Genomic DNA, 26,821 nt, shown 5'->3' with positions numbered 1-26,821 from the left:
AAAAAAAAAAAAACACATCTTAGTAAAACCAATACCTTCTCAGCTTCGCATCGAAGAAAAAAAAACACATCTTAGTAAAACCAATACCTTCTCAGCTTCGCATCGAAGCTAAAAAACACATCATAGTAAAATTAATACTTTCTCAGCTTTGGTTCAAAGCTAAAATAATTATAAATAACACAATCAATTTATATATGACAAAAATATTATAAATGAATAATGAATTAAATCGTCAATAAAATTTATATTTTAAAAGTATGGGTTTCAATTCACTTATGTGTAGAAATGACTCGATACCTATATTAACACCAAGCACGTTGAAAAAATAGGCCGTAAAACGGTAAAATATGAACGGATTGAATTGATTTGTATATAATATCTCATTGAGTAGATTGGGTGAACATGTGAAGCATTAAGTCGTAAAACATCAGCGTCAGTGAGCATTTTTCTCAAAAACAGTCGAAATTTTTAAACGCCCGCGGTTGAGCTGCAAAAATACTGCCGGGGTCTCGTGATTGCGTACTTTTGTAAAAAAATTATTTAAAATGAGCACTCTCAGTAATTTTTCCAAAAAACGCTTTTTTCCTTGTTCTATTATATAATAAAATATTGCTATAATGTTTTAAATTTTTGGAAATTCTTTCAAAATTAAGCCCACCTATCTTATTATTACTTCTAATAATAATTTTTTATTAATTTATAAAAAACGTCATTTTATTTGATAAATTATTATTCAAAATGATAAACTTTAGTAGTTACCTCATTTGACAATATCAGCTTAATCAAATTACTCACGCATAAAAGCATCATACATTTTGAAAACATTATATCTCTTTAGAATTATTTTGAAGTGAACTTATAAGTTTTTTATGATATTCTGTAATTTGTCTCTTTTGTAAATGTAACACATTTAATTTTGTAAATGTATTTTACTATTTTGCATAATTTATTTTAATATACTTAGAAAATAAATTATATTTATATAAATATTTAAAGTTCATATTTGTACAATTTAATCATCGTAAAAATTTAACTAAGCTCAATAACTTTGAGAATCTATTATTTTTCTTGTTATATTTACAACTTATTCGTTATTTTTTTATTAAAGGCGCAATTTAGAAAAGTGTATAGATTCTGCTCAGAATACTATTAGATTCACTACATATTTTGCTTACATTGTGTCCATGTTTCTTATATATACCTACAATGTATCTTATATTTAATCCACTTAACGTATTTAAATTAATTAATTTTTATCGTCTAAAAACAAGACAATAATAGATATAAAAATCCATTAATTTATTTTAAGAATCAAACCACTAGTCTTTTGTAAGCTATTTTTTTATACAAAACAGATAAAATATGAATATAAGTACTATTACAGGTGATTATTGAACTATGACTCATGTGATTAAAAATATATATATAATTTGATTTTTTTATACCAAAAACAATTTTTTCTACGTCTTGAAGTATTTAAACAAAGAAAAACTGTTCTTATACACTTTGACCTCATTAAAATTTTATCTAAAATTGAAAGTAAAACAACAGAATTTTTCAATAGAATATAAAAAAATACTTAAATAAATGTAATATGAAAACTGGACAATTTAATTACTCATTCAACTTTTAACTTAATTGATAATACAAAACATAATATTAGAAAATTATTGAAAAAAAAATAATTATTAGTTTTTCACAAAATAAAAACAGTTCTGTTTTTAGAGAATTATCAAATTCCTTTAAATAATGAGTGCAAAAAAGAAGTGTCGTCAGTATTTAGTAGAGTACCTAAAGTTTGATTTTATCGTGTCACCACTTAATGTACAGTTACCGTTTTGCCTTATATGTGAAAAAACTTTTTCTAATGAGGCAATGAAGCCATCAAAATTGAAAAATCATTTATCAAAAATTCATTCCGATAAACTAGAGAAACCACTTTCGTTTTTTTAGGGTCTTAAAGCAAAAATAATTTGTAATGAAAATTATTAGTTTTTCACAAAATAAAACCAGATCTGTTTTTAGAGAATTATCAAATTCCTTTAAATGTTGATGATTCAGTTTTGTTGTATATATTTTTTTATTTCTTTAAATAACTTTATAGAAATAATGGATGTTAAATCAATAACATCCATAATAAATGTGAAAAAAAATCCTATGATTTTAATTGAATTGAAGTAAACTTCAAAATAGTAAATTCCATAATAAAATATGATCACTGAAAATTTGAATTTTGTCTTCTGGAATTAAACCATTTGCGTCTGAACATGACTTGAGAATCGGAAACTGACTCAGTTCTTGACGATTTATGTTTGTTCTGTAAAGATCAAACTTAAAAATTAATGACTTCCTGCCTGTTCCTGATAACAAAAGTAGGTTCACTATCTCTGTTCAGTATACTTAGGTCTGTAGTCAGCAATAGATCCATTATAACCTCTCCTCTTTGGTTGATGTTACTGCTCCTCCAAATAGTGTAGTGTGCATTAGCATCCATACCTAGANTTGGTTGATGTTACTGCTCCCCCAAATAGTGTGGTGTGCATTAGCATCCATACCTAGGATTAGTTCTAATTTTTCATTTTTGCAATAATTAAAGAGCATAGTTAGGTCCCTACCTGGGTCTGTGACCTCATATGGTAAGTATCCTGAAGCTACTATGATGTTTTTACCATCATTTAGTGTTACTCTAATAATAGTCAAGTCTGCACTTGATAGATTAAGTATCAGGTTGGCTTTAACTTTATTATTAACCAAAATGCAAGTTCTTGGTTTATCTGCTTGTTTATGAAACAGTTAAAAATTNGTTTATCTGCTTGTTTATGAAACAGTTTAAAATCCCTTAGATTTAGCCCCTTAATCTGGTCCCCATTTATCCATGGTTCCTGAATAAGTGCTATTTGTAAGGGTATTGTATGCCTCTCAGTTAGGGTCCTTAGTAATACACTACTGGCCCCTTAACTGTGATACAGGTTTATTTGCGTGAATTGAATTCTATTGTCAGCCATTCAGAAAAACTGATGTTGACGCTTAAGAAAGCACGCTGTACTGGGTGTGATACAGGTGTCTGAAACAGTCCCTGTGTCACACAGCCCCCCCTGTGGGTGGTGTTCCACCGCCGTCCCCAGATGGCGACCGTGCCTTGGGTTCGCTCTCCACATTTCCTTTTGGATCCGTGGAGAGGTTCCCCTCAGCTGTGGCCGTTATTGAGGGTGGCGGTTTCCTGGGTCCCTTTCCCTTACGTAACACACTTCCTCCCTTCCCTTTCGAGGCAGGAGTAAAGTGTGTCCGTTTGTTCCTTACCTGTGCCTTACCTCCTTTCCCGAGTGGCACTGGTGATTCCTCAGCCTTCCTCTTCCCAGATTTTTGAGGTGTGAATTTTTTCACACCTCAACCTGGTGGCTGCTTGGCAATATAATCTGTGAAGCAAACTCTGCCCATTCCAAAATATGGACTGTGCTTCAGTTCCTCCAGTTTGACCATGCTGTTTTCGTCCACACTTAGGAACAAAGTTAGTCCTTTCGGGCCAACCTCTGTCTCATGGTGGACTTTCCAGATCGCCGTGTTCAACCCTGGGTTTTGTTTTGCCAAAATTTCCAAGATCTTCTTGGACTCTTTTGGCAGCCCTGGTATGTGATTGACCATCCGTTTATACTTGATCGGGTTGTAGGCTTCCAAATGGAGTTCTGCACCGTCCCAAGGTTTTATCAAGTTGACATGGTCAGTGAGCCACTTAAGAGAGCTCTCTTGGGCTGCACTGATCACAAGTGCTCCATCAGTGAGTCTGGTGTCTTCAAACCTTGGTACGTCGGTTCCATCAGTACCCGACAGTATCAAGTCTCCAACACAAGACTCAATGAGTAGCCCCTGCTCTGTGGTCAACTTGTTAGTGGGGTAGCCTGCGAGGACCAGAGTCACTTTTTTATCATCGGTTACCACGTCACTGTAGGTCGGTACCCAATGAGTTTTCTTACATGGATGTTCTTGTCCCTTGTCCTCAAGTTTTTGAGCTTCGGTTCCCTTTGACTTTTTCAAGTCATCGGTTCCCTTGTCTCCCTCCTTTGGTAGGTTCTTCTGCCCCTCTTCAGCTTGCGCCTCTGACTGCCGCTCGGTTTCTCAGGTCTAAGTTTTAGACTCTCGATTTTGTCAGCTACTGCTCCCAGTTGATCTTGCGATTCCTGGTCTACATTTGCTGACGTTGCTGTCTTATTGCTAGTAGACAGTTCACCAAGTGTCCCGTTGTTAGCATTGAGACCTTCAAGTTCGGCGATTCTTCTGCGAAGAGTCGCCAGTTCACGATCTTGTTCCGACAGGTTGTCCGTAGGATCCCTGATCGTCACAAGTTCGTTGTTTTGTGGTTTTTCTATGTTTTTGTCCATATAGTTCCCACGAGAAGTCGAGAAATAAAGGTCCGTCACAGCAGAGCTCGATACTGTGATAAGGCTGTATACTCTATGGTGCGCCAGGTGCCATAGAGGATCCCAATGGTCACTTTACCTTTCGGACCCTGTGACAAGTTAGCAACCCTTTCACTTGGTATGGCTGGGTTAGGGGGGCCTATTCGCTGTTAGCAAGCAGGTATGCCCAGGCTAACCGGTCCCAACTGACCAAAGTCATGACCGGCTAAGAGCAGTGGTACGTGTTGTCACCTCCACTGAAATAACTAGGGTCCGCGTGGTTGTTAGGCCCGTAATCCTTGCGGATTTCCCTGCGGGAATGTTCATGAGTTACTCACTATTTTAAATTTGGTCAGTTCTTATAATTTTTAAGAAAGTATTATTATATTGTACATAATTATTTTATTATGTATCAATTTACTAGAAATTTATTACATATTAAAATCATGAAATATAAAACTATATGATAACAATATAAAATCACATAATAATTATCATTTTATATGTGTTAAAATAGACAATATATATTTTATAACAAGATTCAATTGTCTTAAAGTTATTAAATCAAAAATAAATCTCCAGTAAAATAAAATATAATTTTAAATTAATATTTTATCATTAATAAAAAAAGAACAATACTTTAGGCAATTTTGAGATCATAGTTTTTAAACAATTGCAAATTTAAAAAAGAAAAAACGAGCAAAAGTGTTCTTCTATCACCAATATAAATCAGGAGGAAAAGAAAGTATGTTCCCCATGAACTATGTTGGTGGTAGCGTGGACATTAATTAGACATTGGGTGATGGTACAATATCTGGCCGCACCGACGTTACGTAACGCGCTTCCAAGAACAGCGCCTCATCTCGCCTATCTCGAAAAACGCGTTACTAACACAGCTGCGACGAGATTCGAACCACCTACCAGAAAACTTAGAAATTGGTATTTTACCCAATGCTGCTAGTACCCACGGTGAAGTCATAAAGCAAAAATGTACTTATTTAAATGACACAGATTGAAGAGTTATATATGACTTGTTATCAATCACATTATAATAGATGGCATACAAAAGCTTTTATCTTTTTTTTTAAAGAAAAATCAATAACATAACCTCATCTAATAATAAATGCTAGGTTTAACCTAATCTATACTAATATATTTTATTATTTTCATTCATTTCAAACTATCGTTTTGATGTTTATTTAACTAACTAACTTAAACAGAAACTATTTTATAATCAGTTTATTTTAACAACTTTTATTTATCTTGTATTATAAGTTTTAACCAAATTACAAAAACACAATTTCTACATAATGAAATGTTATGTTTTTGATGAAATACACTGAAATCCATTCTAATATTAATAATTAAGTACTCTTAAAAATTTTAATTTATGTAAAAAAATTCCTTTTTATAAGAGAATGGATATAATTGTTACAGTGCAAAGAAGAAATAAAAATTTACAAGCAATTTGTTGATATATTCAATTTAAGTAAATTTAAGTATTGGTTGGTGCATATAGAAGTTATACTAGAAATATTTTAACTTCAATTGCTTATGACATTGAAATTCAACAATGAAATACTGTGATAATAAGCTAATAATGATTAGCTCAAAACATGTATCAATCTACTTATTACTCAATTGATGTTTCCAAAACTAATTTATCAAAATAACTAATTTTTAGCAAATAAGTTTGAATATTATAAAATACAGTAAAGATTTTAAGTTAAATTATGAATATTTCATTATAAAAATTATTGAAAGTATTAGTCTGACTACATTTTTATTTAACATAATATTTTGTTGTTTTATTAAAGCAAATTTATTCAGAGTTTAAAAAATTATTAAAAAAAAATTACATGTATAATTGGCTGTTGGGTTGTATTATAGCTTCGATGCGAAGCTGAGCAGATATTAATTTTACTATGATGTGTTTTTTTTTTTATGTCTCTTGCCCCTTTTTCTCAGCTCTCACTGGACCGATTTCTTTCAAAAATACGTCAAAAGATCACAAATCGTATCTAGTTGGAGACATTACCCTTAAAAATTGAAAAAATTCTGTCGTTCCCCGAAAATGGGGGAAATATCCAAAAAAATTACAAATTTAAAAATCGGTAAATTTTGTCATTTTTTTCACTTTTTTTTCTTAAAATTTTCATAACTTTTTCAAAAATCAACAAATCAACATAAATTTTTTTTATATTGAAACCTTAGATATTTTTCTTTCATTTGATATCATTTTTTTGAAAATCTATCACTTAACCTGCTAACAGGAGGGATTTAAAATAGCTACTTTTTTTACAAAAACTAACTTTTTCAACTTAGTTTTTGAAAATGTTCCAGAAATATGCGTGGAGTTTACCCCATCACTTCAATTTAAAATATGTCAATTTTAATTATATTACTATTTTTCTATTAAAATTCTAGGTTTTGTATTTTATTTTACTCGAAAATATCTTAAAAGGGAAATACATTAACTTTCATAAATATTATATAATTTAATTGACATAGAATAAAGTTCATAAGACATAAGAAATTAAATTTATTGAAATTTTTTTACTTTTTTAAAGTTAAAAAAGTAATTTTTAAATTTGAGGCTGCTTAAATAGCCAATTTCATCATGTGGCGAAATAGACTAACAGTTGCCGGAATCGGTAACACTTGTGTCCTAGGCATGTCTAGGGTACGAGGTTTAAATCCGTCCGTGGCAAGAAAATTTTGCATTTAGTTAGAATAAAATTTTCAAATCATTTGATATTTATCTCATTTAGATTCAATAACTTCAATAAATATAAAGAATCCTATCGTCATAGTCTCCCCTCGTGAGAAGAAATTTCTTATTCATGTTAATATTATTTTACTATGTGTTTCTTTTTGTGGCTACGATTTATTTTGCCAACCCTCACTCGACCTACATTTATCAACGATACGTCAAATGATTACAATTCGTATTTAGTTGAAGATATTACCCTTAAAAAATTCCTTATTCAAATAAAAAGAAGCTTAACCAGCTTTTTCCATACAAATAATTAAAATCATACATTTCTAATAATCATAAAGTATTTATTGTCGAATTAGATTTGATATGATAAAATTATTAAACTACAAAAGTAAATAATTTTACTTTGTAATTTTTTAATTTTTTAGCACTATTTGTGTGTGTTACTACCAGTCTATAATATTCCAAATTTTTTTGTAACACGTTGCTATACAAGTCTGTCGTAATATAATCGTCACTATTATTTATACGAGACAACACTAAAATACCCTGTTCATGTACTCAAATATGCTATCTTTTTAGTATTTATTAATATATTCTTTTTCATTTCAAATAGACACCACTTCTATCCATAGAAATGGTACACTTTAACTTGTTTCATTATACATTATATTCTTACAAGGACATGATCCTTTTCGAACAAAAACTTAGATAAACATTTATGAGAAATAGTCAACAAACTTACACTGTTTGGCTACATTGTAGTGTATGCGGTTCGGTCATAAATCAATTAATAATTACTTTTAAAATCCTTCTATACCAAAAGAAAATATATATTTTATATTTTTAATTATATATTATTTTTGTCATCTTTATTATTCTACTATTAATAGTTAAATGCATTGTATTAATCTTCGTCTTACTTGTGAAAAAAACATGTTAATGTTATATATGTAAATGTCAAAATAATTTATGTTCTATTCATCTGTTTTGATCTTTGTGTTTCATGCTTATTCATCAATAAACAATTATACTAAAAATTCGACACTGACGATTTTTGGGGGTAAAAAAATATTATAAAAAGCCAGAGCAAACACTCGCTCTTGGCTGTTCATTTCGTGCTCTGTATTGGGCTGTTCTTTTCGTGGTCCGCATTACGCTGTTTTTTATCGTGCTCTGTATTAAGTTGTGCGAACTTCGTAATCGTCATTGTCGAAATTTTTATGTGTCAATTTTTGAACTAAAAATCTGAACTTAAGTACTTTATTTATCATTTTTACCAATATCATCACTAAGGATATTATAAGAACCAGAGAATTTACCAGATAAGATTTAAATCCATAAGAAAATTTACATTGTTATTTTATGATCTTTGAATTACACCACGAATCAAAAGTAACTCTCACTCACTTTTTTTAAATTCCAACAACAATATTATTCTAACTTTTTTTACTTATATATTTTTTATTATATTTTTGAGTTACGACAAGTCATAAATTTTTAAAAAAAAAATGATTTTTAGTTTCACCTGAATTAATTTTTACCATTATAATCAAATTTTATTATACGCTCAATTGAGTAAATCTTTTTAACAACTTTGTTTTGATCGGTTCATTTAGTTAAAGTAAATCATTTAAATTAATTAAGTTCTGAATATTTCAATTGCAGAATCTTATCAAACACCAAAAGTTACTAGGAAATTATTACTATTCTTTTGACACGGCCCGCGTCGCTTCGTTATACACGATGCCCCGTGACTCGTGTCACCTTTATCAGCCGTCGAACTTTAATGAATATTTGACTGACCAACACCGCGTATTATACGCTACGGTGCAAAGTCCAGCAAATGCCGCACGGCTGACGACGACCCGCCGTAAATGGTGCGAGAGTCTTCCGCCCGTTGTGAAAGCGACAACGTCGACCAACGGAACCGCACCCGCCACCGTCGCCTACAACGCTGCTAACCATTTGCCGTCCAAGGATTACGCCGGACATCGCGTCGTCGACGCCAGCGAAAGTGCCGCGATATTATGCGAAGATTATTATTACTGTGTTAATCTTTTCGGTTTGTTTTATTTTTGTTAACATAATCTGTTGTCGCTCATTTAATAAACGGCCCACGGGTCTCTACCCTCAAAACCAGTGTCGACCACATTTTTGCGACGTAAGTCGTGTCACTTTCTATTTTAGTTATCTATTACGATAAAAATGCAAAAAAATTTTGAGCTTTTCTAATAAATTTACAATAAATAGTAATTATAAATCTTTCTGTCTGCATATTAATCTTAACAATACAATTTCTTTAAGCCTCAAAAAATTTTCTATTTTATGATTAGGCCAGTCAACGAAGGAGTAATTTAGCGGACAATAGCGGAAAAAATTCCCAAGAAATTTTTTTTTTTTTTAAGTAGGAAATTGGTGGATTATTCCAAAAGCAACATCAACTCTTATTTCTTTATTATATCCTGATTAGTAGTTTTTTGATTTTAAAATATAATATATGAATAAATACTAATTATAGTTTTTAAATTTAGTATGTAATTGATATTGAATAATTTAATATTGTAATTTAAACGGAGATATTATAAAAATAATAAAGAAGTTATATTTCGCTTTACTTTTAAGTGTATACAAATTTAAAGGGCATGATACAATAATTATCAATAAAAACTGTTTGTTACAATAAAAAAATTCACTGGACTACAAGGAACTTTCATCCGAAGCAAAAATATACTTTTCTAAATCAAATTTTCGCGTTGTTTTCAAATCTGCAATTAGACTTTTTCTATCACTTCTAATTTTTTATATTATTACTAATTACATATAAAATAATAATTAAAAGAAAAAAAAATTGTTTTCAAATTATTATTGATTTAATTTTTAATATGTTAAAAATAATCAGTCCAAATTTTCAATTTTCACCTATTTTTTTGGTTCTTTAAGGTTGATGAAAAATTTTTGATAAAGATTAATGAAAGTTTATATTAAAAAAAATTGAATTTATTACCATAACTTTTAGCTCAATTACAAGTTTAAAATTGACATCTAGGCCAGTCAACAAAGAAAAATTGCGGAAAAAATTCCCAAGCAAATTTTGTTTTTTTTAAAATTGAATTAAAATATGTATAATGACATACTAATAGTCCTTTTTGATTGGAATTTTTACAGCCTCTCAAAAGTTCAAAAATAGGAGCTTTTTTAATTTTCTCAAAAAATATTTAACTTACATAAAAAAAGTTTCGTACAAAAGTTCTTTAAAAGACAATTATAAACAAAATATTTATCTTATATTTTTTCATTACAATAAATGTTTTTCGAGTTACATTAGATTTAATATGAGTACTAAACTTTATTTTCCATTTTTTTCATTTTACGGTTACTTTTTATCATGTTATACTTACGTTAGACACAATGTTATAAATGCATATGTGTGTATGTGTGAGTTTAATTATTTGTTGTGTCATTAAAGCGTAGTGTATATTAATATACAACCGATAGAGTAGGTAATTTGATTTGACACTATATTGTTTAAACCCAACTTAACGCTAAATTGTACATTCCCAAACAACAATCATATTACGTCAATTGCCACCGGAATTTCTGGTAATCTTTTTCTTTTTCTTTACCTTAATCCCAACTACTTGTGGTCGGCCATCCTTATCTTAAACTTCCACTTGACACGTTCTCCCACATCTTCTACGCTCACATCAGCTGTCCTCAAATCGCATTCAATAGCATCCCTCCATCTCTTTTTTGGTCTATCTCTTCTTCCTTCAACATTCATTTTTATAACTGTTCTTACAGCTTCCGATTCTTCTCTCCTCATAACATGACTAAACAATCTAAGTCTATTTTCTATCATTTTATCCATGATTTACGCTACACCTATACTCCCTCTTATATAATAAACCAAAAAGAAAAGAAAAAAATAATTTAAATTATGAGATATTTAAATATGAGATGATGAAATACAATAGGCGGTAGCTATTGGGAACGAATGGTATGATATAGGCAATAATAATATGTAGGTTTAAGGGAAATGAATAATGGAGAATAAAAAATGGTGGTGATGTGGATTTTATTATTGAAGGTGTGAATGCTTATATTGTACCAAAAGAAAATGTAAGAGTTGATTCTTAGTCAGACTAAAGATATAATATAGCGTATGTATGGCCGAATAATAATAAAAATTATTAAATAAGATAATAAATGGCAGAGTAACACATGTTTAAATGTGGTAAGATATGTAAGGGTGCAAAGAATATAATGATATGAATAAAGAAGAATTTAAAGGGGTGAATAAACAGAGTTTAAATACATGAGGTTAATGATCAAATAAATAAAAATGTACACAAACGTTGTGACAAAAATAATGAACTGATCTCGGGGCTGAACAATATTGAATGAATGAAATCAATTATCCTACAAGACTTTATGACCTATCTTAATGGTTTATTACGCAGTAGAGTATATATAATTTGAAAGCGGGAATTTAAATTTGTACTTACCTCGTATCCCACGTAATGTGATACTTATTTTAAACAATCCACTGTTGATTATGAGTTCACACTGTATTTCACAAGTTGTACACTACGAGATCGATAGTAAATATGACCGTTTGAGAATAAAGCGTTTAATTATAAATAATGCGAAATCATTACACAAAATCTATGACTGTATTATTATATGTAGGAGATTCTATACACTCTAAATTTTTTTATAATTACAATCAAATGATGTAACTTTAGTTGACTTTGTAGAATGAGTATACAGGGTGATTTTTTTATCATAACCCACTCAATTACTTGCAGAATAATAATAATTTAAACATTTTTTTTTTTTATTATCTTTAGTTACACATTATTCTTGAATTTTTAACTATGTAATACTTTTTAAGTTCATCCCTTATGCCTTGGAAGGGGGTCAACTTTGTTTTTTTAAATGGTAACACATATTTTTAATTTAATAAAATGTTTGAGTTTTTAATTTAATAGTAAATGGCATTTGAATTTTTAATATAACTTAATTCGTTTATTAGATATAATCATTTAAAGTTTCAAATTTTTGAATTAATATACAGGTATAATACACAAGGGATTACAAATACAGGTAGCTAATTGGTTTTTTATAACATCGATATTAGCAGGTACACAGCATTGTTATTATCAATTGTAGTAAGGCACATTGTTATGAGTTTATAAATACACTAACTGACAATACAGAAAGTATATCTATTGATAATCATAATTGATAATAAACAATCCGTGACTGAGACAGCAATGTCATAAAAATCCAATTAACTACCTGTATTTACAATCCCATGTGTATTATACATGTATATTAACTCAAAATTTTGAAACTTTAAATGTTTATATCTAATAAGCTAATAAAGTTATATTAAAAATTCAAATGCCATTTACTTTCAAATTAAAAACTCAAACATTTTATTATATTAAAAATATGTGTTACCATTTAAAAAAACAAAGTTGACCCCCTTCCAAGGCATAAGGAATGAACTTAAAAAGTAATGCGTTACAAAAGCACTTAATTTTACTTATCTTATTATATTAAAAACAAAACAAATCATAACAATTTGTTTTGGTTTTTGTGTATTATGGAAACTTAGATTAAGATTGTATTTATTGTAAATGATATAATATAACGACGGGTTGTTATGCGAGTTTTTTTACATCTTTAATTATTAAGTGAGAAGCGTACGCGACATAACCACGCAAAACAAATTTTAATGTTTTAAATGAACTGTGAATTAGAACTATACAAAACACAATTTTTTTTATTCACTTTTTTATTTTAAATAAAACGCAGAACCTCAACGCGAATTTTATAGAAAAATATAAATATTACAATAAAATTGTATTGATTGTAACAAATTAATTCTTAATATTCATAAATAATGATTACATGTATTTATCAGCTTTGAACCGTAAGCATTGCGAGATATAATCTCATATTTCAATCTCAAATCAGTGGTTAAAGTTTGGGAGGACGGAGTTCCCCTTCTTATTTCGAGTACAATATAGCCTTCACTTTTAAGTCGAATCCAAAAATAATGGAGGGACGCTCTAATTTTTAGCACTGAAGAGTGGAAATCGTAAATATAAGAAATTTATTCGAATAATCAAAATTTCAAAACTCTTAAAATGAAAAAAAAAATAAAAAATTTTATGATGGGACCATAGTAATATAAATACTTGAAGCAAAGCCTACACCTATACTTACTCTTATATGCTCATTTCTTATTCTATCTTCTCTAGTCACAGCACTCATCCATCCAAGCATTCTCATCTTTGCTACACTCATTCTTTGCTCTACTTTCTTATCAACTGCCCAACGCTCTGAACCATACATCATAGCTGGTCTCACTACAGTTTTGTAGAATTTACCTTCCAGCCTTATGGGAATTCTTTTATCGGATAAGACGCCAGACGCTTCTTTTCACTTCAGTGTCAGTATGTTTCATTTTGATGCATTTTGAGAAGATTGGTATTCGTTAGAAGTAGTTATCGTTCTTAATAGTCTTGTAATCCATACTTTAACATGTATTAACTATGTTAAGTTTTACTCACTTGATCTATTTTTCGTACAGCTCGAATATCACATATTAGTATTAATTCGTGTCATTGTCACATTTAGAGTTCATTTTATGAAAGTACCTGACTTCAATCATCGGAGTTAATAGAATTGAAAGATTTTAAAATTGTTAATAACAATTGTCTATATTTAAATATGGCAATAGTGCACTATTTCCATGGTGGTTCACTGATCTTGAAAATTATTACAATTCTTAGTGAACTTGTAATGTGACAAAAGGTACCTCTTCACAAAATGAAGTTTGGTTGAGTCGAATGTGTGCTGCGACGGCGTTTATCATTCAAATAATGACAATAAGGTGTTTATCGCGGTCGCATCGCGACTCCAGCTTTACCACTGGATGGCGATCGCGGCGCTTTCCCTTTACGTCCGACAGGTCACGCCATCTGGAGTGGCCGACGGGCGGCGTGAACCGGTCCAGGCCGCCGGCTACTAACAACAATCATTAACATTTTGCCCATTGTGACTTAGTTACTGAGCCCTTCAGGGCTAGTAATGTATATTTTGTTAATATTTTGATCCAGATTTTTTTGTTAGCATGCCGTGCCATGACGTGAGGCACGTGTGGCGGCGAATTGTTTATTAATTTTTTTATAGGTTTCCCTCTTTTTTTTAGTTCCCTCAACATGGCAAGCATGTTACAATACCCCCTGTCATATTATATATATATTTTTTGTGATTTTTTTTATATATACAGTGTGAATAATTAACAATGCCTCAGAAATTATCTCTGAAAATAAAATAGTTATCTCTTTTTAACACGCTTATATTAGTTTCACATGTATGTTTGTTGTGTGATGTGTGTTTGTAACTTTCTACGCGGCACTCGTTATTATTCTCGCGTATCTCGTCGTCTAGACTAGACGTCGTAACGCATTCACCACACCCCGCTCACCAATCGCCGGCAACACTAATCTTGTATAATTTTATATTTTTGGTTTTCGTACTCGTACACGCGTGCCTGTCATCAATTATGTATACATATAAACAAATTTTTTATTTTGACCGACCAATACCGCCCTCGTGTAATGCGCCTTACGTATATATATTTATATATTCGTACCGCGCGCTGCCGCCGTTTATACCTTAGGTATAACGTTCCCCCGCCCACAAAATACAGCTATACCTCGTGCATTATACTTTTACGTATTTAAGTCGCTTTACATGTATATATATATATATATATTCTAATTACTATTAAAAATATATATTAACACGCTTTATTCTCATTAAGAGATATAGTGTGTATTCATTCCGATTACGGGAAATGATTCCCGTATCGTCATTTTTCGACACTACCTCCACGTTCCGAGAGTGGGTAATTTACGCGCCTGCTGCTTTCCTTGGATGTGGTAGCCGTTTCTCAGACTCCCTCCCCGGAATTGAACCCTGGATTCTCGTTACCCGTTACAACCATGATATTTATAATAACTACTATCATAACATATATTTAAAAAGTGAAAAATAAATATAGTTAAAAAAACTAGAAAAATCGCTTTTAAAGCACATTGAACTAAAAATTTAAAAATAATTTTTAAAATAAGCTTAAAACAATAATGAACGAAAAATAATAGTATTATTGTGATAAAAGCGTGAGTGCTTTGTGCCATATTTTTCGTATATTGAGCGCCTGACGTTTTTATCACAATAATACTAGTATTTTTCGTTCATTATTGTTTTAAGCTTATTTTAAAAATTATTTTTAACTTTTTAGTTAGTTCGATGTGCTTTAAAAACGTGTTTTTTAAGTTTTTTTAAACTTTATTTATTTATTATTATTAAATATTATGTTTCTATCTTGGGCTGCTCAGTAAGTAAAATTACATTTTTATGATCATTCCTTATACTTTTAATCAGTATCAACTTTCAATTTTTAATAGGTAACACTGTTTTTTCTATATTATCAGATTAGATTTAGTTTTAACCGATTATTGTTACCGGTTCAAAGTCATACGGTTATCTATTGTATGTCGTAATACGCTAAATGCTTTGCATTACGCATCTTAATAACATTAATCAATGAAAAATTAATAATCTATATTTAATACCAATTGTATATAAACAAATAAAGAATTTATCTGTATTCTTGGATACTTCCGGAAAAATAATATGTAGTATAAAATCTAGTATCTTACAAACTAATTCAATTTATTATCAATACAAATTTAACAATAATTCACATATTTTAATTGATTAGTTTAACCATAGAGGAAAAGAAACAAAAATTTTTTAAGTGTAGATGATATATGACAGTGATTAAAATCTCTGTCATAAAAAATGCTCCGATGTCAATTTATAGATAAAGTTAAATTTTTTATAAAGTAGTGGATTATTCCAAAAGCAAAATTATCTTCTATTTTTGTTCAATTTTGACGGTCATTTGCACATAGAAGGTAGGTCATCATATATATATATATATATATATTTTAACTAATATTACGTAAAATAAGCTTTAATTTAACATATTTTTAACGGATGCAGTATTTCCGGATCATTTTCATAAGTTAAATTGAATAAATTGTTATTTTAGGATAAGTTGTTACTTTGAATCCGCCTCTGAGGGCAGGTAAAGGGTCAAATGTTCACAAAAATATATCAAATAATAAGTATATACCTAAGGTATTTATTGAAAAAAAACTATTTAAATTTGTTTATTTTTCAACAAGTTATAACAGTTTTAAAAAAATAAAGTATAAAATATGTCGAAGATTTACCGATTTAAAAAATAGTAATTTTTTGGGGGATTTCCTCATTTTTCTAGGGAACAAGGGAATTTTTTTTCAATTTTTAAGAACAATGCCTTCAATTAGATTCGATTTGTGATTTTTTGATTTATAGTTGAAAGAAATCGGTCTGGTGAATGTTGAGAAAAATTGGTGACAGACATAAAAGAGAAAAAAACATACCATATTAAAATTAATACCTTCTCAGCTTCACCTTGGATCTAATGATTCATATAATGGAAAAGATTTCATTAATGTTTCTGTATCTTGTCTTTCATGAAGATATTCGTTATATAATTTCGCGTATATGTTTCTGAATGCTAAAAAAAAAAATAAACAAAAATATTATTAATTCGTTAAAAGTATCTAGATGTCAGTTTTTTATTTAATATTGAAATAAATCAACTTCATAAAATAACTTTTTATCAATTATAACTTTTTCGATAATCTCTATAATTTATAACGATTATAGATAATAATAAAAATAAGAGTATATATGAGTTTTCTTTTTTTTTTTGTAAGACATTTTTAAAATATTTTAGTCATGACTTTGCTTTTCTGGTTAACGAATCAAAAGTTATTTTACTAATATGTCATGTATATAAGATGGATTTTTTTATTTTAAAAGTTACTTAAATAAAAAAAATACGTATAATTTTATTTAGTAAAAATTAATTTTATATGAAGTGAAATTAGAAATTCTTATTACAAATTAAGTGGTAATAAGATCAAGTCGTAAAAGTGAAATTTAATAACACTAGATGGCATATGGGAATCTATTGCAAATGGTTCCATTTGATTGACTATTAATAAATTCATTAAATTAAGATTCGCTATCCAGACGTCAGATTAACAATCAACCTTGGATTTATGAAAACATTTTGAAATGTATCAAATTGTCCTTAGATGGATTGTATGAAGTCGAAAAGTCTAAAAAATGTTATGTATTATTTATATTACCTTCACGGCTGATATTTTGTGGGTCTGTTTTTTCAATATTTATTAATTGAATAGCTCTTTCATTCGTGATTTGACAGTCAACAAACATTAAAGCGCTTATTAATTCTGTTATAGTCATCTTATTATGGATGAGAAATGCTTTATAGAAATTTTCTATTGTAGTCTCAATTCTTTTTACAACATTTATCACTTGTTTTAAAAATTGTTTCTCGTCCATTAATCCGTTTACTTTTGAAGTAAAAATGATGTTTTATCAATTAATTTTTATTTAAAAGTAGGGTGGTAATATCAATAAATTTATAAGTAATAATCACTGACCGACATTTAAATATCACTCAATATAGTTAATTTATTATAATATTATAACTAATAGTTTATACCAGAAATAGTTTTTTTTATTATTTGAAAATCTTATAATACTTTCTAAGATGTTTAAATTATTATATTGATTAAATTTTAAATACAGAGTGATTTCATTATTATAACCCATTCAATAACTTATAGAATAAATATAATTTTAACATTTTTTTTTAAATTTAGTTACATATTATTCTTAAATTATTAACTATGTGAAACTTTTTAAGTTCATCTCTTATACCTTATAAGAGTGTTAACTTTGATTTTTAAATGGGAACAGATATTTCGAATTTAATATTAAATAGCATTTGAATTTTTAATAATACTTTATTGATTTATTAGATATAAACATATAAAGTTTCAAACTTTTAGTCAATATACATCTATAATACACAAAGAATACGAATACAGGTAGCTAATTGGTTTTATATGACGTGATGTCACGGATTGTTTATTATTAATTATGTCCATCAATCATTTGTGATTTATAGGTGATGATGGCGGGGGTGCGATTTTAAACATAATACTGCTTGTCATAGCTATTAAAAATGATTAAATATAATAAAATAAAACACAATACACATATTATTTTAAAGGTCTCAGTAGAAAGTAGAAATGAAAATAATAATATTAGTAACTATACTATTATTGCAACCGATAACGATGAACAGTTAATTATAAAAATAAATTACCCAATTCAGTAATATACTAAAATATTTTACTTTATGGACGACGCTGCCGGCCGTTCGAATACTGCTCGTGTGTGTATGCGTAATCGCATATTCTGAGAAAAATAAGTTTAATTTTCGCACATGACAAATGTATTATAACTATTTTACTATTTAAAATTTGCATTTTTAATAATAATGTACAATTAAGAATATACAATTAATTTTCTTCTTTTAATTAATTTTAGTGGGGAGTGCGATCGTCCCGTCGTCCAAGCCACGAGCCGCCACTGAAATTGCCAGTTAGTGTTTCTGTAAACTCACAACAATGTGCCTTACTATCATTGATAAGAAATGCTGTATTCCTGTGAATATCGATGTCATAAAAAATCAATTAGCTACTTGTATTTGTAATCATTCGTGTACTAATTTTAGTTATATTAATTATCGAGGTGTTAGACTCCGACCTGTTGGTCCATTGTGCCCACCTCATACCGAATTGTCTTGATTCGGTTTACCCACCTAATTGTTTATACATTATACCAATCATTGCATAAGGGTGGACCATAAAGTATACTGAGGTCTGTAGTCGCCAGTAATAGATCCATTATTACCTCTCCTCTTTGGTTGATGTTACTGCTTTCCCAAATAGTGTAGTGAGCATATGCATCCATACCTAGGATGAGTTCTAATTTTTCATTTTTGCAATAATTAAAGAGCATAGTTAGGTCCCTACCTGGGTCTGTGATCTCATACTGTAGTTATCCTGATGCTACTATAATATTTTTACCATCATTTACAAGAGGAGATCACAGTGATGGGGTCACCAAATTTCATAAAATTGATATAAATTTAATCTATATTAAATTGCTGTTGTTTATTTGATGAAAACCAAAACATAAGGAAATAAGAGGGGGTAAGAAAAAATAGGTACACCTTCTTATGAATATGCAAAATACGAATCTATATATTATAGTTCTGCGAATAATAAAGCTCTTAAAATTACAGGGAAAATGGGGGATAATTTACTTACTAAATCAAGATGACTCTTATGATATGGTACAATATTGTCGTAATACACTCGTCACTATAATAATATGAAATAACAGTGGGCTACTCTGTTTATGTCCACAATAATGGTTTTTCATTTAAGACTATTAACACTTTTATTTATAAATTATATTCATATGCTTAAAATAACATAATTGTTATTATAAATAAATAACTTAGATTAATATTTAACAAACGCATGCTGCGTTTAATTATCTTATATTATACACGATTCAGTCATGAGTCAATTATTAGTCACCTTTAAAAATCTCTCTTTAGGACAATTATAAATTATACTTGTTAGCTCTTTTTACTCTTATCTTAATAAAAAAAACACACTTTGTTAACCTTAGTCTAGAATGTAAAAACAAACTATATTAACATTGTATAAAAATGATTTGTATATTATCCATGTGTATTAATTTATATATTTCATATTTTATGCTTACTTAACAGTAAACTATAAAATTACAAAAATGACACAATGATGATTGTTCAGGGATCAAAAAATACTATAAAAGGCGAGTAATCCTTCTCAGTCAGGGCTGAGTGCTGAGGGCTTGAGAGAGTCTGCCTCCAGATATTCATTGAGCTGTTCCAATCGCGCTCTAGACATCGATACGTTAAGTTCGTAATCATCATTGTCAAAATTTTTACGTGTTAATTTATGAACTAAACATTTGAGTTCGTATTATTTTGTTATTACCCGATATTGTTAAAAGTTATTATAAGAATAAAGAAAAATCTTCAGGCAAGACTCCAAATCAATAAAAGTCAATACTTATATTATCTTATAACTCAATTATTTAGAATTAATAATCAGAGTATAGAACGATAAAGCAATAGATCAAATATTTATATTAATCTTTAAACTTCAATTAATTATTATTAACTAGTTCGGACCTTATACCTTATCTTCGTTTCCTCAGTATATTATTACAGGTTATAAGATTAACCATAATTATTACTTTTTATATCTACTTGTCTTTATTGTTCTAAACCCTCGGACTCTACAACCCCGATAGAACCTCGTTGCTCACCAATTGATCAAATCCCCAAATATCCAACCTTGGTCAAAAATACCCGAACACCTTTGTTATTTTTGAATTATTACAATATCAAAATGAAAATAAATTAATAACTTATCTGATGACTTGATGGCTTAAAGAGATCAGAGAGAAAGGTAAAGTAACTTATAATGAACGTAAGCTAATAATATACAAATTCAAAAAGACTATGAGGAGAGCGAATAATAATTGTACGGATGCCGATTACAAGAGGTGTGAGACGTTTGTATTATGAACGTACAAAACAAACTATGACGCTCGCTGAGGAAGGAACGATGGCCGAACGTGGCACGAACACCTCCGAACCGGTCATACACGAGCGCCACAAAATGCATGAGGACGGGTATCAACTATTGCCACACTCTACCCAACAATTAACTCTGTCAATTTATCAATATACAAAAATATTAAATTTAAATATTTTAGTAATTATTAAATATGTAGTATTCTTGGTAATTGTCAATATAGCAATAATAATGTATAATAAATCGATAGTTAAGTCAGTGTGTGCTTGACTCTCCGCCGTGCTGGGCCGGAGCGTTAGGTGATCGGTTGTTTTGTCTGTTTAATCGAATGATGTTTTAATTGTCGTATTAATAAATTATAATTATATTTACGAAAGTACTTTTCATGTGTAGTTATATATATTTTTTTATTAATATTTTACACTACAAATAAGAAGTATTTTAAGGATTAAAGGTGTCCTCCTCCTATTCAATAACAAATCTAAAATGACAAAAATATGTTAAAATTGTAATTGTGCCAAAATAAACACAATAATTAAATTAGAATAATAACATCTAGAATCATGTGTATTATAAGTTTTACATGCGTTACAAAAGCACTTAATTTTACTTATCTTATTATATTAAAAACAAAACAAATCATAACAATTTGTTTTGGTTTTTGTGTATTATGGAAACTTAGATTAAGATTGTATTTATTGTAAATGATATAATATAACGACGGGTTGTTATGCGAGTTTTTTTACATCTTTAATTATTAAGTGAGAAGCGTACGCGACATAACCACGCAAAACAAATTTTAATGTTTTAAATGAACTGTGAATTAGAACTATACAAAACACAATTTTTTTTATTCACTTTTTTATTTTAAATAAAACGCAGAACCTCAACGCGAATTTTATAGAAAAATATAAATATTACAATAAAATTGTATTGATTGTAACAAATTAATTCTTAATATTCATAAATAATGATTACATGTATTTATCAGCTTTGAACCGTAAGCATTGCGAGATATAATCTCATATTTTAATCTCAAATCAGTGGTTAAAGTTTGGGAGGACGGAGTTCCTCTTCTTATTTCGAGTACAATATAGCCTTCCCTTTTAAGTCGAATCCAAAAATAATGGAGGGACGCTCTAATTTTTAGCACTGAAGAGTGGAAATCGTAAATATAAGAAATTTATTCGAATAATCAAAATTTCAAAACTCTTAAAATGAAAAAAAAAATAAAAAATTTTATGATGGGACCATAGTAATATAAATACTTGAAGCACCTTATATGCTCTTATATGCTCATTTCTTATTCTATCTTCTCTAGTCACAGCACTCATCCATCCAAGCATTCTCATCTCTGCTACACTCATTCTCTGCTCTACTTTCTTATCAACTGCCCAACGCTCTGAACCATACATCATAGCTGGTCTCACTACAGTTTTGTAGAATTTACCTTCCAGCCTTATGGGAATTCTTTTATCGGATAAGACGCCAGACGCTTCTTTTCACTTCAACCACCCGCACTTAATTCTGTGTCTTACATCCTCGTTAAAACCTCCGCTTTTTTGAATAACTGACCCTAAATACTTAAAGCATTCCACCTCTCCAATCATGTCTATTGTCACTGATCTTTCTCATTTCACCTACCTAGTGTTCTCCTTTGTCAAACTCGTAATCTATAAACTCTGTCTTACGTTTACTTATTCTTAAACCCTTTTCTTCAAGAGCTGATCTCCATAACTCTAGTCATTGATTAATATCCTCCCTATTTTCTCTTATAAACACTATATCGTCAGCAAACAACATGCACCACGGCACCTCTCATTGTATTTCTCTAGTAATTTCATCCATCACTATAGAGAATAAGTAAGGGCTTAAACCAGAACCTTGGTGCACTCCTACTCTTACCCGAAAACCTTCTGTTACTCCTCTACGTTTTTTAACCTAGTATAAGTGCCATTATACATATCTTCTCTTATATTAATATTTCTTTTCGGGCCTACAATTCTCATTAATGCCTCCTTTAAAACCTCTTTCGGTACTCTATCAAAGGCTTTCTCCAAATCTAAAGAAATATAAGAAATTATATTCAAATAATCAAATTTTAAAAACGTTAAAAAGAAAATAGTTGTAGAAGAAATTAAATTATGAAATGAAAAGAATTTTATAATACGGCCATAGTAATATAAGTATTTGGAGAAAGACCGACCATGATATAATTTTTGTGATTTGTTTGTTTTTGTATTATTCAAAAGTTTAATTAATTAATTCTTTAATTTAAGCTTAAGAAACCATGTAATTAATTTATGACTATACATGATACTTACAAATTTATTATATTAAGGTTTACAAAGTGATAGATATAAAAATTTAAGGTGATATAAACATTTGTTATATTAATATAACCTACTATGGTGTTGATATATTTTTAGTTTGTTGAATATTTTATAAACTATATTACTATATTTGACATTTCATATTTTTATATGTAGATACCTACCTAAATTGGTTACTGTTAATATTTTTATCTCAACTTAATTCTGTTATAGTAAAAATATTTAAAAATAAAAAAAACTATTTTGCATTTATTTCCATAATAAATTAAAGCTTTGATTCTGACTTTATAATATTTTATATAATATTAATTTCTAGTTGATTTTTAACGATATAATAAAAATTATTATTAGTAGGTTCTAATGTATTCCTTCATTGAGATATTTTTTTTTATTAATTAAGTATATTTGCTTATTATGATCAATATAATATTTAGCCTTTGAGGCCAGACAATTCGTCGTTGCTCAGGAACGCTCCTCATTTTTTAGGAACTATAGTCCCCCATTCTAATTTTCCCCACTTTAATCATTGTATCAAAACAAAATGTTATTGTACCTATTACTTTGAACAATACAACTAAAAGATATGCAAATATATTAAATTTATCAGTTATAATAGTACTTGTTGAAAATAAATGTAATCTTATTTTCATAATTAGATTTTTACTTACTTTCAACTTCATTGGTGAATAAACGTTCAATTTCATTATCATTATACTTGTGTAAATGTTTAAAATTAAGCAAAAGGTATTTAAAACTAGAAAAGTCGATACCTTCATTATTGTGTTTATTCGTTTGAAAAATATGTTTTAATTCAGTCTCACATGTATCATTCAATTTTGAGTTCTAAATTAAATAATTTATTTATGAGAATTTAGATTTAATATTAAAATGAATTTAACTTTTTAGATAAAACAGTGATAAACACTCATTAAAATCTTTATCATATAAAACGCATCAATGCAAATTTGTAAATTGTGTTAAATTTTTAGAAGGAATTGTCTGATTATCCCAAAAGGAAATCAACTATTATTTCCTTAAACGTATCTTGATAAAAACTTTTATGATTTATTAATTACATAAATATTAATTATTATAGTAATAAAATATAGTATGATATTAATATTCAATAATTTTATTGTAATTTTTATTGGAAATATAAAAAAAAAAATAAGAAATGAAAATATTTATAATTAACAATTAAATCTTATATATTATAATTTTTTTGTAAATGAGGGGAGCATTAATGGGGCACTTCCTTTTCACAAATTACATTTAGACAAAGATATAAACCGCAGCAATAGAAAAAAATTTATCTCATATCCGTAAATGGGGGAAATCCTCAAAAAATTATAATTTTTTACTTTTAACATCGATGCGAAGCTGAAAAGGTTTTGGTTTTACTATGATGTGTTTTTTTTACTGTTACCACTTTTTCTCAACTCTCACCGAACCGATTTCTTTCAATATTACGTCAAAAGATCATAAATCGTATCTAGTTAAAAGCATTATGCTCCAAAAAACGAAAAAATTTACAAATTTTAAAATCGCTAATTTTCGAAATTTTTTCAATTTTTTTACTTAAAACCGCAATAATTTTCTTAAAAATGAATAAATCAATATAATTTTTTTGTTTTAGATGTTTGATGTTTTTACTTATCATTTGGTAAATTTTTTTTATAAATCTGACCCTTTACCTGCCCACGGAGGGGATTTAAAATGACAACTTTTTCACAAAAAATTAACGTTATCAAATTAACTTTTGAAAGTGTACCGAAAAATCTAAAATTTATATATATCTTAACTTAGAGCTAATGTAATGTCATTTATTATGGAAAAAAAAAATTTAGGATTTTATTTTGTCTTCACGATGAAAATGGCTACCGAATGCTATTTTTGTGTTAAAATTCTCCATTTTATATTTTAGATTTTTAACTTTAAAATTCTATAACTTTTTAAAAAATGTAATATATATAATTATATATTACAATATAATTTTTTCATGAGATGTAGTATTTATATACATCTTTCATTAAACAAACTTTTTTTTAAAAAACCTATCCTGTGTGCAGGTAAAATGTCAGATTTATAAAAAAAAAAATACCATATGATAGGTAATGACATCAAGCATCTATAAAAGTAACTATATTGATTTATTCATTTTTAAAGAAGTTATGGCAATTTCAAGTAATACGTTTTTCAAAAATTTCAAAAATTAGCAATTTTTTAATTTTTTTTTCTCAAAAATGCCATTACTTTTGAAAAATAGATAAATAGAAACAATTTTTTTATATATAGATATATTAGGTATTTACCTATCATTTTGTATATTTTTTTTTGTAAATCTGACTTTTCACATGCCTACAGGGGGATTCAAAATGATAACTTTTCAAGAAAAAATTAATTTTTTCAACTTAACTTTTGAAAGTGTTACGGAAACACTGACTTTTTTGTACAAATAATAAATTAAAGCTTATGTAATATAAAAAATATTGTTGAACTTAAGTTTGTATTCATGGTGAAAATGGCTACCATATTCAAAAATATGCTATTTTTGTATTGAAATTCTTGCTTTTGTATTTTATTTTATTTTAAAATACCTTACAAGGAGAGTTGACTGATTTTCATAAACATTATATAAATAAATTTAAAATTATTTTACTAAGTTTTTCTTTTTTTTTGTATCTGTCATTCATTTTTTTAAGCTCTAATTTGAACAATATTTTCAATAATATGTCAAATGATTACAGATAGTATCAAATTAATAATATTATCCTCAAAAATTGAAAAAATTTCCATTTATCAAATAAAAATTTGCTTAACCAGCTTTCTCTATACAAGCAATTAAAATAATTCATATTTAATATTTTTAAAGTATTTATTGTTGAATTTGATTTGATATACTAATAGGATTCGACTACAACATTAAATCATTTTTCTTTGTAATTTATTAATTTTTTAACTCTATTTGTATATAACTAACAGTCTATAATCCAAAATTTTTGGTAACATGTACCATTTCAAAAAAAGTTATTTTTAGTTTCACCTGAATTTACCAATGAATTTTACAATTACAGTCAATTTTTATAATACGCTTATAGGAGTAGATTTTTTTAACAACTTTTTGATGGTTTTTTTAGTAAAAGTATATCATTAAAATTAATTAAGTTCTGAATAACTCAATTGTAAAATCTTTTTCAACACCAAAAGTTACTTTGAAATGATTACTATGACTTCTATTGGAATTATTAATTATGAAAAAAATGCAAAAAAGTAGTGATTTTAATATTATATTGACCTTTTCACATAAACTTACAAATAATTATATTTGTTTTTATTTATATATGTATATATACATGTAAATAATCGTTTTTTACTAATTAGTAATAATCTCAAAAAGTGGCGATGGAAAAAATCTAATTGTAAATTTTAAATCGGTGAAAAATGGGTTTAGAAAAGTATATTCTGGCCTCTGATGAAAATTCATTGTAATCCAGTGTATATTATGCATATAAATAAAAGAACTACTAATCATCTATATTTGTCCTAACTATTGAACGTCCAAACTGTGTTCCGACCCCACTGGTGTTACCATTTTTTAAAACTGGAATCAGATTTGGAAAAATTTCCATTTAAATTAAAATTGCTTCTTTTTTGTTAAAAATTATCATAATATGCCTAATGCTTTGCATTACG

At 28.3% G+C, this 26,821-nt stretch overlaps 3 protein-coding genes across 4 annotated transcripts in view; 1 reads left to right on the top strand and 2 right to left on the bottom strand.

The window, feature by feature from the left end:
- LOC126894557 (uncharacterized) overlaps nucleotides 1-930 on the bottom strand; it is a 28,167-nt gene extending 27,237 nt beyond the window's left edge. The window contains exon 1 of the mRNA XM_050665666.1: nucleotides 760-930. Coding sequence (XP_050521623.1) covers nucleotides 760-825 — 66 coding nt within the window. The 5' untranslated portion in view covers nucleotides 826-930. The remainder of the gene's footprint in view (nucleotides 1-759) is intronic.
- Nucleotides 1-26,821, top strand: part of LOC126894565 (uncharacterized) — a 271,452-nt gene that overhangs the window by 75,841 nt on the left and 168,790 nt on the right. The gene's annotated exons all lie outside the window — the stretch shown is intronic.
- Nucleotides 15,985-26,821, bottom strand: part of LOC126894563 (uncharacterized) — a 226,991-nt gene continuing 216,154 nt past the window's right edge. For both annotated transcript variants that reach the window (XM_050665675.1, XM_050665674.1), the window contains exons 2-4: nucleotides 23,797-23,971; nucleotides 17,409-17,636; nucleotides 15,985-16,768 (exon numbers count right to left, since the gene is read on the bottom strand). In XM_050665675.1, the coding sequence (XP_050521632.1) occupies nucleotides 16,659-16,768; nucleotides 17,409-17,636; nucleotides 23,797-23,971 (513 nt within the window). In that variant the 3' untranslated portion in view covers nucleotides 15,985-16,658. The remainder of the gene's footprint in view (nucleotides 16,769-17,408; nucleotides 17,637-23,796; nucleotides 23,972-26,821) is intronic.

The sequence above is a fragment of the Daktulosphaira vitifoliae genome, unplaced genomic scaffold (genome assembly GCF_025091365.1).
Source record: "Daktulosphaira vitifoliae isolate Bord-2020 unplaced genomic scaffold, ASM2509136v1 Scaffold_1, whole genome shotgun sequence".
Classification (NCBI taxonomy): domain Eukaryota; kingdom Metazoa; phylum Arthropoda; class Insecta; order Hemiptera; family Phylloxeridae; genus Daktulosphaira; species Daktulosphaira vitifoliae.
This window is presented reverse-complemented; position numbering and strand designations above follow the sequence as displayed.